General features: G+C 46.3%; 1 protein-coding gene across 2 annotated transcripts in view; it reads left to right on the forward strand.

The window, feature by feature from the left end:
- The window catches only part of ASIP (agouti signaling protein), a 138894-nt gene extending 135373 nt beyond the window's left edge, over positions 1 to 3521 (forward strand). The window contains exons 1-2 of one of the 2 annotated variants that reach the window (XR_001161207.2): positions 2990 to 3106; positions 3329 to 3435. Coding sequence is in view for 1 of the 2 variants with exons in the window: in XM_003788241.3 (XP_003788289.1) it covers positions 3329 to 3505 (177 nt within the window). In the remaining variant the exon portion in view is untranslated. Of the gene's footprint in view, positions 1 to 2989; positions 3107 to 3328 lie in introns of those variants that run through there. The other variant, XM_003788241.3, reaches the window with a different exon arrangement.
- The last annotated feature ends 12291 nt before the right edge of the window (positions 3522 to 15812 follow it).

Here is a 15812-nt window from a genome sequence, read left to right on the forward strand (position 1 = left end):
CTGTGGCTCAAGCGGCTAAGGCGCCAGCCACATACACCTAAGGTGGCGGGTTCGAATCCCCAGCCCGGGCCCACCAAACAACAATGATGGCTGCAACCACAAAGTGGCCGGGCGTTGTGGCGGGTGCCTGTGGTCCCAGCTACTTGGAAGGCTGAGGCAAGAGACTCGCTTGAGCCCAGGAGTTGGAAGTTGCTGTGAGCAGTGAAGCCATGGCCCTCTACCCAGGGCAACAGCTTAAGGCTCTGTCTCAAAAAAAAAAGAAAGAAAAGAAAAAAGATAGCTTGAGGCTCTGTCTCAAAAAAAAATAATAATAATAAAGATATACAAAGGCACCAAACTGAGCCTTTCAGGAAAAAAGAGATTGAAGACAAAATTGTTTCTATGTAATTCAGGCTTATGTAGCACCTAACATCATACCACCATTAATACAGGCATCCACATTTGGAAAATACTAGATTAAGGCATTATTGAAATGCACACCTTACTCCTGTTTTAGTGTGCCTCATTTTATTAGATCAAGTGTAACCAGGGCAGGGAGTATTGCACTACCTTTGAGGAGGTAGCACCTAGCATTCTGAGACCTTGAGAAAAGTTCCTGATCTTCTTTGGGCCTATTTCACTGGTTGTAAAGTGAATAAACAGATCAGATTATTGACAGAGAAGAATTCTAGACACTGGGGCTATAGCAGTGAATAAGAAAGATGTATCCTTGCTCTCATGCAGTTTACATTTGTTATGCCCGAAATTCTTCCAAAAGACCCCGGCAGACAAATCTGAGACCACACTCCGATGTAAAAGGCAAGAGGCGAGTTTTTTTATTCAGACTGGTCTGGACCCTCCTGGCATGCAAGTGCAAGCCTAGGACGAGCCCTGAACCCGGGGTGGAGGAAGTTTTTATGGCGTACAGAAAGCAAGAGGGGTAGGGTCAGATACGAGTACACGTTTCACTGGTGGTTGGTGATTTCATTAGGAAAGGGGGAAGTAAAGGAGGATTTGCATTGGTAGCTGATGATTTCACTAGTAAAGGTGATTTGGGATTGGTACAGGTGAGGGGTGGGGGGTCCCTTAACCTGGGGCTAGAGTTGGTGCAACCTGGTTACCTGTATTTCAAGGTAATAGAAACTTATTGTTTATTATAGCAGCTATTTGACTCAGTTTATGGCTCAGTGGCTGTGCAACCTGGGGTGGGGGGAGGCAGCAGGGAGTGGCTCTGCAGGTTTCACTGGCAGAGGTTGGGGCGGAAGGGCTATGTGGTAAACAGCTAGGAATGGGGCTTGTGCTTTAAACAGCCAAGAATGGAGCTAGTTTGGCTCTCACACATTCTTGTGGGGGAAACAGATAAAGAGCAAGCAAATCAATAAATTCAGCTAATAAAGGCTGTGAAGAAATAAATCATGGTAATGATTTAGAGAGCGAAGAGGAAGCAAAGACCAAAAACCTCAGTAACGTGGAGCAGCAATGTCCAATAGATACACCACATGAGCCACCTATGTAACTTCATATTTTCTTTTTATTTATTTATTTTTGGCCAGGGCTGGGTTTGAACCCACCACCTCCAGCATATGGAGCCAGCACCCTACCCTTTTGAGCCACAAGCACCGCCCAGTAACTTCACATTTTCTATAGCCAAAGTTTTTAAAGTAGAAAGAAATAGGTGCAATTAATTTTAATATTCTTTAGTACTACATATTTTATATCCAAAACATTAACATTTCAATATGTAATTAATGTTCAAAGTTGTGGGTTTGTTTTTTTTTTTTTCTGAGACAAAACCTCAAGCTGTTGCCCTGGGTAGAGTACTGTGGCGTCACTGCCCACAGCAACCTCAAACTCTTGGGATTAAGTGATTCTCTTGCCTCAGTCGCCCAAGTAGCTGGGACTACAGGTACCCCCCAGCCCCACAACACCCAGTTATTTTTTTGTTGTAGTTGTCATTGTTGTTTAGCAGGCCCAGGCGGGATTTGAATCCGCCAACCCCAATTTATGTGGCCGGCACCCTAACCATTGAGCTACAGGTGCCAAGCCATGTTAAGAGTTATTGAAATATTGTACATTCTTTTTGTTGTGCTAAATCTTTGAAGTTGGGCACCTAGTTTACATTTTCAGCACATCTCAATTCCAATGCTCAATTTTCAACAAAGTGAAATGTAGACCTAACAAAAAAAAGTTGTATTTAATGGGAAAAAAGGATTTTTATTTTATTTTATTTTATTTTATTTTATTTTTGAGGCAGAGGCTCACTATGTTGCCTTGGGTAGAGTGCTATGCTATGGCATCAAGGCTCACAGCAACCTCAAACTCATTGGGCTTAAGTGATTCTTTTGCCTCAGCCTCCTGTGTAGCTGGGACTAAGAGGTGCCGGCCACAATACCCGGCTATTTTTAGAGAGGGAGGTCTAGCTCTTGGTCAGGCTGGTCTCAAACTGTGAGCTCAGGCAATCCACCCACCTGGGCCTCCCAGAGTGCTAGGATTACAAGCATGAGCCACCTGGCTTTGCCTGAAAAAAGGGATTGAATACTGCTTCAGTTTTAATTTTTAAGTCTACATTAATTAAATAAAATTTGAAAATTCAGTTCCTGGGTCACACTATGCACGTACCGAGTACTCAGTAGCCACATTTGGCTAGTGGCTACCTGTATAGGACAGCTAGCAAAAAATGTCCCCAGAAGAGGGAGCAGCAAGCTCAAAGGTCCTGCAGCAGGAAGATCTACCTTTGCAGTGCTCAGAAGGCAGGCGAATGGCACAGCGTGGTAAAGGCAGGCTGGGAGGTGGGCCTAAAGAAAGTTTATGTTTCACTCTTAAGTGCAAAGAGAAACCACTGGGAGTATTTGGGCTGGTGTGGGATGCCATCATAGGTATTTGTAGGGGTCCCTTTGGTGAACTGAGTGGACTGCTTACATGAAGTGGGCCAGAATGACAGAGAGGAAAAGATGGTGGTTTGGCTCAGGGTAGCGGCGGTGGAAATGGAGTAGTGGGTGGAATCTGGGGCTATCATGAAGTCAGAACTGACAGAGACTGCAGATAGACTGGAAGGCGGAAAACACCATAGTTGTCAAAAACTGGAGCTGAGAGAAGAGGGAGAGAAGAGGGCCAGGCTGTAGGCCAGGTAAGTTTGAATGGGGATAAAGGTGGAGGGAGAAGGGGACCTGATTGAGGGAGCAGGCAGGGACACACTGGGGTCTGTGTGGGCACGAGTCCAGCGGGCAGTTGGCAGCCAGGGGCCGGTGTCTGGTCCTGGGCCTTCACAACCCGGCGAGATCCCAGGCATAGGTGAGGACGGGTGTGGGCGGGAGTGGCCAGCTCGGGCAGCCTGGCGTTTCCCCTGCAGAAAGAGGCTTCAATGAAGAAGGTGGCGCAGCCCCGGCCCCCGCCGCCCGGGCCCTGCGTGGCCACCCACTACAGCTGCAAGCCGCCGGCGCCCGCCTGCTGCGACCCGTGCGCCTACTGCCACTGCCGCTTCTTCCGCAGCTCTTGCACCTGCCGCGTGCTCAACCCTTACTGCTGATTGCGCCCTGTCCGGCGCAGCCGCCGGGCTTTGGGTACACCGGGCGCTCCTCCGGCGGGTGATCGCAGGTCTGGGGTCTGGGTGACTTTCTAGGACCGGGTGTGGGCGAAGCTGCCAGGAGACCGGACTTCAAGGAGACCTGTCTTGTGCTAAATTCGAAATAAAGTATGTGTAGGCTGTTCAAAAGTGCGTGGCTGTTTCTGCGAAGAACCTGGAAGCTACCGGTCGGGAGCCTCTCACGGGTAAGTGGGGACTGCGCACGCGCCACTGTCCAGGGGCCAAGGATACGTTGTCTGTGCCCTACAACGACCTCTTCTCTGGATCTAGGCGTCAGGGACGCTGCTGTCCCCTGCCTTTAAACCTGGGGACATGAAACTGCCTCCCAAACCAGAGAGTCAGATCAGCCAGGTGGAAAGGAGCCATTAAAGAACTGTCATTCAGTCTTCCACCCTTTCCTCCCAGGAGCTCCCTTGCCCCGAAAAAAAGACAGGAAATGTCACAGCTCTGCACTCTCCCCAGTCTCACTGGGATAGGGTCCCCAGAGGGTTTGTGGATAAAACAGTCAGCTGGTTGTGACTTCCAGTTTGCTGTGAGTCCCTCAAGTCAGAAGGCTGTGAGTTGAAGATCCTGGAGCCTTAGGAGGCTTCCGAGCAGAGGTGCCACTCAGGCCCACTCGTCCCTGGTTCCCAGGAGTTCACAGAGGTGCTGGACCTGGGAGGAGTTTCTCCCAGCCCAGGCTAAATGAACACCCACCTAGAGTTTGGGCTCTTAAGTTGGAAGCAAGGATTCGGGGATCCTTCCTCACTCCCCACCCCAGCTCTGTCAGCTGCTTAGGAGGCAGTGGGTCTGGGCTTGGTGAGTAGGCAGCAATCATTGTACTGAATTATCAGGAACCTGTTGCCAAAAATGTCCCAAGCTATTCCCAGAAGTTCCATCCTTAGAGACTCTCATGAGGTCTGTGAGAAATCAACCAAGGTGCACCTTTGTATCTTTAGAAGGACCCAGGGAAAGGAAGCAGATGGATACTGCTTCAGAGAATGAGGGGCAGAGGTGGGGAGCAGGGTCTGTGAGAAAGGGCCAGATGGGGTGGTCGGTCACATGGAAATGCTCAGCACCTTGAGGAGAAGGACTCCAAATGACATCATCTCTTATGCTGTGCATGGCTGGGAGCATTCTTGCCAGTGGGGAGAAAAGCTGAGAAATGCCACCTGTCAGTGCCTCTCAACAGGTGGAACTCTTCCCCATAGGATAACCATGTCCAAGCAAAAGCACAGAAACTGCAAACAATGGTGGTACCAGAAGATAACAAAACAGGCCTGTGCAGAGAATGTTTCTAGAGAGAGTCTATAAGACTGAAAAATAAGTAGTTATCTCAGTCCTGGTAACCACCATCTATCTCTGTCCTGGGGTGGTAAGGACAGTGGGGCCCAGGGTCCAGCATGGATAGGGCCAATCCTCTTACCCACTTGCAATCTTCCCTCTTTCAAATCCTCTAAAACTCCCTCATTTCCAAAGACCTTTTCTCAGTTGAGACTAGGGTGTGCCTGTAAGGACACAGATAGGATGGAAACAATGAGGCAAATACCTCTAAGCAGCAGGACATTGGATTGGCTGGAGTGGCAACCACCTGAGCAGAGCACGAGAAAAGCTGGGTGCTCCAGGCTAGGCTGTCAACACAATTCTGCACATTGGAGAAGTCTTTGTATCTTTCTAGGCTTCTATTTACTTGTTTATAAAATAGGAAATAATCATTCCTGTCCTTGTTGTAAATCTAAGGTAGTGTTGCTTCTCTGTGTCTTAATACAATGAGAAACACACACAGAAAGAGAGAGAAAGGCTGCCAGTTACTTGTTTTGCTTTCTGTCATTTGGGCTCTAAGCCCACAGGGCAAGAACTTTTTGTTCCTTGTATCACAGCTGCTGCTGAATAAATGTCATCAATAATGAAAATCTTGGGAACAGATTGCAGCCATTGCTCTTGTGTTTTCCACACACTGTTTACCAACCAGGCACCATTTGGCCACCAGTGGTGTGTGAGGTTAGAGAAGCAAAACTTAAGACCTAGTCCACTAGTAACGCTTAGTAGCAAAGCCACTTGGCTGTTGGGTCCAGACAACCACATAGAAGACCAATTCATTCATTCATTCATTTATTCATTCAGCAAATGTGTATTGGGCACCTACTTACATGCTAGATGCTATGAGTACAGTGGTGAAGAAGTCCAACATAGAGCCTCTCCTTCCAGAGCTTATGGTTCATTGGGTCTTATTAGAGGCTAGAACCACTATTAGCATATGTGGTCTATTCCAGAAAGTCTAAGGTCTTCTGTTTATTCAGGTCCCTGGTTAAGTATTTACCTGCCCAAGTTCCTCTACAGATTGAAATCTCGAGATTCCTCCACCTTTTCAGAATTCTGCTTCAAGCATTAGGGTACTGAGACCATGGTTCTGGGCCTCTATAAAACTCTACCTGGTCTAATGACCAGAACTAAACTCATATTTGTGGGTTAGAGTTATAATTCCATTGTTATGAAGATCAGGGACCCCTATCTCCAACACCATTATTCATTCCATCTCTGTCTCAATTTCTCTCCCCCCTCTACAGACATGTGCACGTGTGCATACACACGGTGAACTTTGTCCTAGAAAGATTTGTTCTGTCTTTGTGCCTATTGACTCAGGATCATTTCCTCATGTAGGGCATAGCCTTAAACTTGTGCCCAAAGTTCTCACAATGTGGCCTTGAACAAGTAATTTTTGATGCTACCACCATTTCCCCATTTACAAAGTGAGAAGGAAATCAGAGTATTTTGGATGCACAGTTCTGGTGAGCCTAAGCATAAAAACGAAAAAGGTGGAGGTTGATTCACTGGAGAGGTTTGGGAAACTCAAAGGAAAGTCTACACAACAGGCCTCAGAAAAGACAAGACCCTGAAGGGTACTAGAGGACCAGGTGACAGAAAGCAATGGACAATGTCTTCAGGGAAAGGCCACAGAGACAAGTCAGCTGCAACCTCTTCAGATCAGACCATTCAGAATTCAGATTTTCAGGAAAGAGTCTGAACGATGTGATCTAATGCCCAGGAAAGGGGGAGGGGGTGAGGTGGAAAGTCTACCTAGATTGACAGTCCCACAAAGTCCATTTGTAATGTGGGAGGGCTAATTCTCCAAGAGAAATTTAGGGATATAGTTGCTAGGAGGCAAAATACAACTGGCCGCTGCAAGAGGGCTAGACTGTGGATGTATTCTATGTTCCCAACCCTGGAAATTCTGCAACACAATCTGAAGCAATAGTATTCTAATTTTTTTTCATTTTAAAGAGAAGTATCCTTTCTTGAAATTTTAAGGGGGAACCTCATTATGTGATATACATCAAAGCAGGGTTGTTTTTTTTTTTTATCAAAGCAGTTTTAATTAGTGTAATATTACAATGACCCACACAAAAATTGGAAATCAGGGATTAAGAGATTAACACTTGCCCTCTTGTACCAGCCTTAGCAACCAGGGTTTTGGGGTTTTTTCTCTTTTGTTTTTGTTGTACAGTACTGAGAAAGGTCTAATTTACAGAGAAGCTATCGCAAAAGAAAAAAAAAAGGTTTTAACAGCTCACCTTATAACCTCAGAACAGTCTTCTAACAATTAGAAAGTTAAGAGTTTTATTTTAGAATCTGGTCCAGGTGGTTTCTAATGTGTCAAAATGTGTTGCCTAGCATATTTAAACATGCATGTTTTATTACATATTTTAAAAGGCTTCAATGTTTTCAAAAGTAGATATTGAAGGTTATGGTTCCACAGAAGGGATATACTTCAAAAACCACTATCCTGAGGGCCTCAGATTCCTTCCTGGATTATGGCCCACAAACCAAACTAATTTGTAACTATTAGATCTTTATTCTAGATTCCTCCATCTGTTTGAGCAACAATAGTTCTAGCATCACCACCTACTATTGAGAAATATCTCCTAATCACACAATAAGAACTTTATAAAGGAACTTAACTCCAAGAGCCAATTCCCATATGTGAAAGGGACAGGATAGGCAAAGAATTTGAACTGAATTAGCCAAACCATCTGTAGTAAATTTCAGATTAGTGTAGACTTATTCTTTTCTTCTTCCATGTACCAAGGATTACAGGGTGTATGTGTTGGGGTAGTGGGGGAGGTTGTGGTCAGGACATAGGGGAAGGAATGTCTTTTATTGGTAAAATCCTTTAAAACTACCAGATCTCTTTATGTTCACTCCAGACAGGAGCTTTTTACTGATAGCTTGCAGAGAAACAATAGCTAATTACCAGCACTCCCAGCTGGATATGGGAGTTGCAGAGTCTAATGGTGGTAATGATGATGACAATTCTTTTTTTTTTTTTTTTTTTTGTGACAGAGCCTCTAGCTGTCCCCCTGGGTAGAGTGCCATGGCATAGCTCACAGCAACCTCCAACTCCTGGGCTCAAGCGAGTCTCTTGCCTCCGCCTCCCAAGTAGCTGGGACCACAGGCGCCCGCCACAACGCCCGGCTATTTTTTGGTTGCAGCCGTCATTGTTGTTTGGCGGGTCCGGGCTGGGGATTTGAACCCGCCACCTTAGGTGTACGTGGCTGGCGCCTTAGCCGGTTGAGCTATAGGTGCCGAGCCGATGATGACAATTCTTATGCCCTCTTGTTGCCTGGGAAGCCCAGCAAATAGCTTCATTGATTTGAGTCCTAAAAATTTTCAAATCTTCAGGAGCTCCTTTAGAATTCCTGGACTAGGCTGGTGTAGTGGCTCCCACTGTAATCCTAGTACTCTGGGAGGCCAAGACAGGTGGATTTCCTGAGCTCCCAGGTTCCAGACCAGCCTGAGCCAGAGCGAGATCCCTGTCTCTAAAAAAATAGCCAGGTTGTTTCAGCGGGCACCTGTAGTCCCAGCTACTTGGGAGGCTGAGGTAAGAGGATCAACTTAGCCCAAGAGTTTGAGGTTGCTGTGAGCTAAATATGTTGTGGCACTCTACCAAGGGGCACAAAGTGAGACTCTGTCAAAAAGGAAAAAAAAAGAATTCCTGGAATGGCTATATAGACTACCAAAGCAATAGTAAAAACAAAACTACTAGAAAATTTATAATGATGATGATGATAAAAAACAACCCTCTCAAGTCACCTAAGTCAGTGACATCACATTTATAAGCCACTGTGTGAGCTGATTCCTCCTCCCCAAATCAAAAAAGTAGAGCCTTTTATCTTTGGGTTAATAAGCAGTGGGAAAAAGTCCTGCTTTTTTTTTTTCTTTTCCTCATTATTTATCCTAGTATCTATCAAAATCTGGAATTCTGCATAATGTATGCATGTCAGATGCTACAAAAGAAAAGCAGAAATCGTGAAGGGGTCTAGGTTGTTAAGGGAGGGAGATATCCCCTCCAGAAGCTATGAAATAAAGAGAAGAAGGGGGCTTAATGAAGGGGAGGAGGTACTAAATTCAGTAATGGGCCAAGGGCTACCTTGTTGGAATTACAAGGCAGCCATGGTTTCCCAGTTTTAAATTATCTGAGAATTAGGTGATTTACCTCTGGCAGAGGTCCCCTGGGGAGGCCCAGCTGTACTGGAGCACCCCAAGTAATCTTCAGTAATTTTACCCAAACAGAATTATGGAGCCCCTGCCCTTGCTGAACCCTGTAGGACATCCTAAGATGCCTCCCCTTCCCAGGTTGGCTCTGAGGTTACATCCTGCCTGCTTTTTGCTAGGGGGTCCAGGGCTGCTGCTCACTGCCTGAGATCTGTGTTATTGTACTTCATGCCAGGCATGATACCAAGACTACCTAATTTTTTTTTTTTTTTTTGAGATAGATTTTCACTACGTCAACCTGGGTAGAGTGCTGTAGCATCACAGTTCACAGCAACCTCCAACTCTTGAGTTTAAGCGACTCTCTTGCCTCAGCCTCCCAAGTAGCTAGGACTACAGGCACCCGCCACAACACCTGGCTATTTTTTGGTTCTAGTTCTCATTGTTATTTGGTAGGCCCAGGCTGGATTCGAACCCACCAGCTCCAGTGTATGTGGTTGGCATCCTAGCTGCTGAGCTACAGGTGTCGAGCCAAGACTACCTAATTTACTTCTTCAGGTAGGTATTATTATAAATAAGAGAACTGGGGCTCAGAAGCTAAGTAATATGCTTAGACCTCTGAGTGCAGATTCAGACCCAGCCCACCTCATTCTAAAGCCTAGGCTCTTAACTATTAACATCATTGAAAGTCAGGTATAGGCTGGGTGTGGTGGCTTATGCCCAAAATTCCAGCACTTTGGGAGGCTGAAGTAGAACGATCCCTTGAGCCCAGGAATTCAAGGTTATAGTGAGCTATGATTATGCCACTGTAAAAGAGATAAAGAAAAAAAGATGCTCAATGCCTGTAGCACAGTGGTTATGGTGTCAGCCACATACACCAAGGCTGGCGGGTTCAAACCCGGCCTGAGCTAGCTAAACCATGCAACTGCAACAAAAATATACCTGGGCATTGTGCTGGCTCATGTAGTCCCAGCTCCTTGGGAGGCTGAAGCAAGAGAATGGCTTAAGCTCAAGAGTTTGAGGTTGCTGTGAGCTGTGACACCACGGCACTTTACCTAGGACAACATAAGAACTCAAAAAAAAAAGAGAGAGAGAGAGAAAGCTGTCATAGGTGATTCTGTCTCTTTACAGCCAACACCTTGCAGGAGACTTGGCTCAAAAGGTACGCCCAGCAGAGGACTACCCTGCTCACTCTGTAAGACTTCATCAATACCACCTGTTAGGGATGGCCTCACTAGTGGAGCTGCTGGAGAAAAAGAGCTACTTTTTTTACTCCTTTTCTTCGGTCAGTAGTTGTTGAAGAGCTGTGAGAGGCACTGGGGAGGACATGGATAAAGAGGTGAGAGGTCCTGCCCCTATCTGCCTGGCACTTACTGTTTGGCTTTGGGCAAAGTCTCTTCCCCATCTGAACTATGAAGCAATTAGATTAGCCTACGACTCTGCCCTGTATTCAAAGTCTTGTCCCATTTTCTTTTCTCTATTATTTTTCCACAACCTGGTCCCCTCAATCTCTTCTCCACTACAGCAAGATTCTTGAAACTGTCAGCAAACCAACTCAAATGGGTTTAGGTAAAAAAAAAAAAAAAAAGAGTGAGAGAGAAAGAGAGAGAACTTTTTTTTTTTTTGAGACAGAGTCTCAAGCTGTCACCCTGGGTAGAGTTCCGTGGCGTCACAGCTCACAACAACCTCAAACTCTAGGGCTTAAGTAATTCTCTTGCCTCAGCCTCCCAAGTACCTGGGACCTCAGGCGCCCACCACAACTCCCGGCTATTTTTGTTGTTGTTGCAGTTGTTATTTGCTGTTTTAGTGGGCCTGGGCCAGGTCCAAACCCACCAGCCTCAGTGTATGTGGCCAGCACTCTACCCACTGAGCTATGGGCGCCCAAAAAAGAGAACTTTTTAATTGGCTTATGTCCCTAAAAAGTCCAGAGAGTAGATCTGGCTGGTATAAAACATGTCTAGATTCAGGTGCTCAACTAACCTCTGGAATGTGTCATTATCTCTCAAATGTATTGGTTTCATCCTCAGGCAAGTTTCCCCTCATGGGGGCAAAGCAGTAGCTCTAGGCTCACATTCCTTCACGCCTGACAGCCCCTTTGAAGAGAGCGCCGTTTCTCCATTTTGAGTACAGGTAGGTCTCCTTTACAGTTGCCACCTCCCACCTACTATGTAATAGGCACAGGAGCAAATTCTACACACTTGAGAACTTGTTAAAATGCACATGATAAGGCTCTACCCAACCCAGACGTACAGAATTGGATCTAGGTGGTGGAGCCCAGCAATCTGTACTTTAGTAAGCCCTCCAAGTATTTCTGAAGCAGCGCTAAGAACCACTGGGTTAAAACAGGTTCCAGTGGGAGACATATAAGCCATTAGTTGGATGGAAGAGCAGGCACAGGTCTTCATGGAGAGACATGCTGAGGTAGGGCATTTTGTTGGACACATATGTTCCAGGGGGGCACCGACCTGATCCTCTCTCTTTTTTTTTTTTTTTGAGACAGAGCCTCAAGCTGTCCCCCTGGGTAGAGTGCTGTGACATTACAGCTCACAGCAACCTCCAACTCCTGGGCTCAAGCGAGTCTCCTGCCTCCGCCTCCCAAGTAGCTGGGACCACAGGCGCCCGCCACAACGCCCGGCTATTTTTTGGTTGCAGCCGTCATTGTTGTTTGGCGGGTCCGGGCTGGGGATTCGAACCCGCCACCTTAGGTGTACATGGCTGGCGCCTTAGCCGGTTGAGCTATAGGAGCCGAGCCGTGATCCTCTCTCTTTAACAGAACAAGTATGACAGCAACTGTGAGTGGGGATGATCACTGTTAGGGTACAAGGCAGTGTGAATTTAGGTACCCATAATTATGGAAGTTGTCAGGAAAACCCCACTGCCCAGCACTTGGGGACCTTTACAATCTTTGGAAGGTTCTAACTCTTCTAGTCCTGGGGGAATCTAAGGACAGATCCTACTGGGTCCAGGCAACCTCAACAGTAAGTTCCTGGGGTCACTCTTGCAACACAATATATTTCTAGAAAAAGTCTTTCAGTCCTGGGATTGAATCTGGACCAACTTGAGCCAGGTGCCTCTCCTTGAGCCAATTTGGAGAAATGATCCATGAGAAATTGATTGAAGCTGACTGACAAAGCCTGGACCACATGATCGCCTCCAGCTGCCTCTACCACCACAAATAGTTTTCCTAGTTTGCTTTGTCTCCTAGGTAGTCTTGAGTAGGTCTCAGAGATGAGAATCTAGATTCTTAGGGTTTCCTGAAACCCTTGCCTGCCGCCTCCTGTAATTGTTACTGTCAAAAACGGGCCCCATGATCCTTCCTAGGTTTTAGGTCATGATACCTCCAAGTCCCCTAAAGCTCATTACTTCTGGATTGAAAAGAGATCCCAGCACCTCTAGCCTAACTGGGCCCTCCAACTGCAGCCTGTCCCATGGAGGTCGGCATGCAGGAAGGAGACCCATCAGGACACCCAGGCCTGAAGAGTGACTTCAGTTTAGTCATAGCCTCTCTGGGCCTCCATTTGCTGGGTTCTGCTCTACACAACTCTGAGATCCTCCCTAGTTCTAAGATCCTGTAATTTCTCTATAGTATTTTCTCATTTTCTAAGTATTCTAAATCCCCTGCCCTAAAAATACCTCCCTCCCACCGCCTAGTGTCTGACACACCCCTTAAAGCTCTTCACACAGCACTTGAACCTCAAGACAACTACATGAGGCATGTATTTCCTGTCCCTGCAGATTAACACAGTGAGATCCAGGTCTCCTCCTTCCAAAGCTCAGCCTGCTGCTCTACAAACCTCCCCCACCCAGGCCTCATCTTCCCAGCTCTCTTTCCTGGAAAAAAATCCAACAAGAGACCTACCACCCATTCCTTCTTTCCCTGAAGCTTTGATGGGGTAGCCCAGACATCAGGAGTGGGCAGGGGGAACAGGAGACACATCATCTTTAATTGTGAGTACCTGCTCTGTGTCACACATGGGACAGATTAGCAAACCTGAGATCAGAGGTAAGTCTGAGACCAGATGTGAAAGGACAGGTTTTTTTGGTTTAAAAGAAAGGAAATGTTCTGGGAATTGACAGGACACTTCCAAATAGCAAAGGACAACAGTGATATAAGAGAAACCATAAGTCCTAGAGGACCGGAGGTGGAGGACTGCATGAGATCTCACAGAAGGGAACATTTTGAAAAGAATTTCCTGTGTCTGGGAGGAGACAGGAAGGGAGCAACTTATACACAGAGAGGGGCCTCTCGAAGGGAGCAGCTGGCTGCTGCTGACCCCTCTAGCTCAAATGAACAGCAGCCTCCTTCTCTTTTCTACTGACAATCATCATCCCAATGGCTATACCATGGAAGAGGAACTGAGCTGGGACTATGGGCATTCCCCTCCAGTGGCAGTCTTGCCTTTAGAGCACCTAGGTTACAGTTCCAGAGTTACTGATTCTGGAGTTGAACAGTGGAAACCAGGCCCCTTCCTCCTAAACCTGGCCCTGTGGATGCAGACTTTGATCTGAGTCCTACCTGGTACAAAAGCCAGATCACTCTCAAGCCTTCTTAGAACCTCAGACAAGTCACTACGCGATTATCCTGAGGTATAAGATCATACCTAAAAATGCCTATCACACAATAGGTATACAAGAGATGACAGTGGGTATGTAATGTATCTGTTTTGACCATTGATGTTACGATCAGTTGAGAAGTGAGTCCCCTGTTAACTTGGTACTAATAGTTGAAGTACCAAAGTCTGCAAATTATTTACAAGAGTCTTGTCACACACACACACACACACACACATATATATATAATGCAACTTCAACTATACACACTTGGGGGGAAAGTGAGAATTAACTGTCTAAGGGCAGGACATCCTAATGAGCATCTAAGCTCATGTGAGCAATCTGCAGCCCTTCATGCCTTTCTGACCATGGGACTTAGTGTGTGACTCAAGGATTTTGCTTGGCATTACATCATTATAATTTTATGAGTCCTCACTCAGTGTACTTGAAAAAGTACAGCAAATAAGGCCTCCCTTATGTCACTCAGATGCATTTCCACTCAAACAGAAGAGGTAGAATTATAATGCTAGATACAAGCAAGAGAAGCCAAGTGCAAGGCTATGGACTTCCAGTTGGGAAACTTCATCTGTGAGAGCAGTCAACCTTAGCCTATGATAGGTACCTCATGTTCTCCTGTTTATTCAACTTTCAACTCTGAAGAAGAAAGGAATACTGGCTTGGTGCCTGTCGCACAATGGTTATAGCGTTGGCCAAATACACCAAGGCTGGCGGGTTTGAACCCAGCCCAGGCCACCTAAACAACAATGACAATTGCAACAAAAAAATAGCCAGAGTGGTGCCTGTGGCTCAAAGGAGTAGGGCACTGGCCCCATATGCCAGAGGTTGTGGGTTCAAACCCAGCCCTGGCCAAAAACTGAAAAAAAAAAAAAAAAGAAGCTGGACATTGTGGCAGATGCCTGTAGTCCCATCTACTTGGGAGGCTGAAGCAAGATAATCGCTTAAGCCCAAGAGTTTGAGGTTGCTGTAAGCTATGATGCCATAACACTCTATCCAGGGCAACATAGTGAGACTTTGTCTAAAAAAATAAAATAAATTTAAAAAAAAAGAAGGGGCTCACCACCTGTGGCTCAAGCGGCTAAGGCGCCAGCCCCATACACCTGAGCTGGTGCCTTACATCTCAGATTGACATTACATCTTTAGAATTTTATGTGAGTCCCCACTCAGTGTACTTGAAAAAGTACAGCAAATAAGGCCTCCCTTATGTTACTCAGATGCATTTCCACTCAAACAGAATAGGTAGAGGGGTTCAAATCCAGCCCAGGCCTGCCAAACAACAGTGATGGCTGCAACCAAAAAATAGCCAGGCATTGTGGCGGGCACCTGTAGTACCAGCTACTTGGGAGGTAGAGGCAGAAGAATCACTTGAGCCCAGGAGTTAGAAGTTGCTGTGAGCTGTGATGCCATAGCACTCTACCCAGGGTGACAGTTTGAGGCTCTGTCTCAAAAAAAAAAAAGGAATACTAAAGACAGCACCAACCCCAGCCACTACCTTCTGTCATAATATCACACCCCAAGTAGAACAGTCTTCATTTTAACACTCCCCATTTCTGTCACCTGAGAGTGTGGCCCTAGACTCAGACCAACCTATTGTGTGATCTTGGATCAGACCACCTCCCCTCTCTGACCCTCCTTCCCCATTAGTAACTTGGCAGGTCTCAATCCTGGTGATCAAGGCCTCTCCATTCTTTCCTCTGGGTCACCTGTCTAACCCTCTGTTGCATAGCTCCCGCTACACTACAGCCAAACGCTTTCTTACCACACAGCCCTTTACCCACACTCTTGCTTGAGTTGTCCTGCTATGTAGAATGCCCTTGCCTTTGATTTCTCCTGTTAAGAATCTTCAGTTCTTTCAAAATCCAGCTGAAGCAATGTCTTTCTGGACAGAAAAAGGAATCGCTAAGAGATGGCAAAGCTTTTAATGCATCTGCCTTCTTCCTCTAGCTTGAGATCACAGGCAACTGGGGTCAGGTCCTTAGGTGGTGGTCCTTAGGACAGTCTCCAGTTACCCATCCCAGGACGATTCTTCCTGTTTTCCTGTATTTCTAAGATCAAAATAGGCATTCCTTAAATGATCATTTAGGCAAATAAGAGAAGCCAAACTTCTTTTTGTTTGAGACAGAGCCTCAAGCTGTTGCCCTGGGTAGAGTGCCATGGCATCACAGCTCACAGCAACCTCCAACTCCTGGGCTCAAGAGAGTCTCCTGCCTCC

The sequence above is a fragment of the Otolemur garnettii genome, unplaced genomic scaffold (assembly GCF_000181295.1).
Source record: "Otolemur garnettii isolate 467f Iridium unplaced genomic scaffold, OtoGar3 scaffold00025, whole genome shotgun sequence".
Lineage (NCBI taxonomy): Eukaryota > Metazoa > Chordata > Mammalia > Primates > Galagidae > Otolemur > Otolemur garnettii.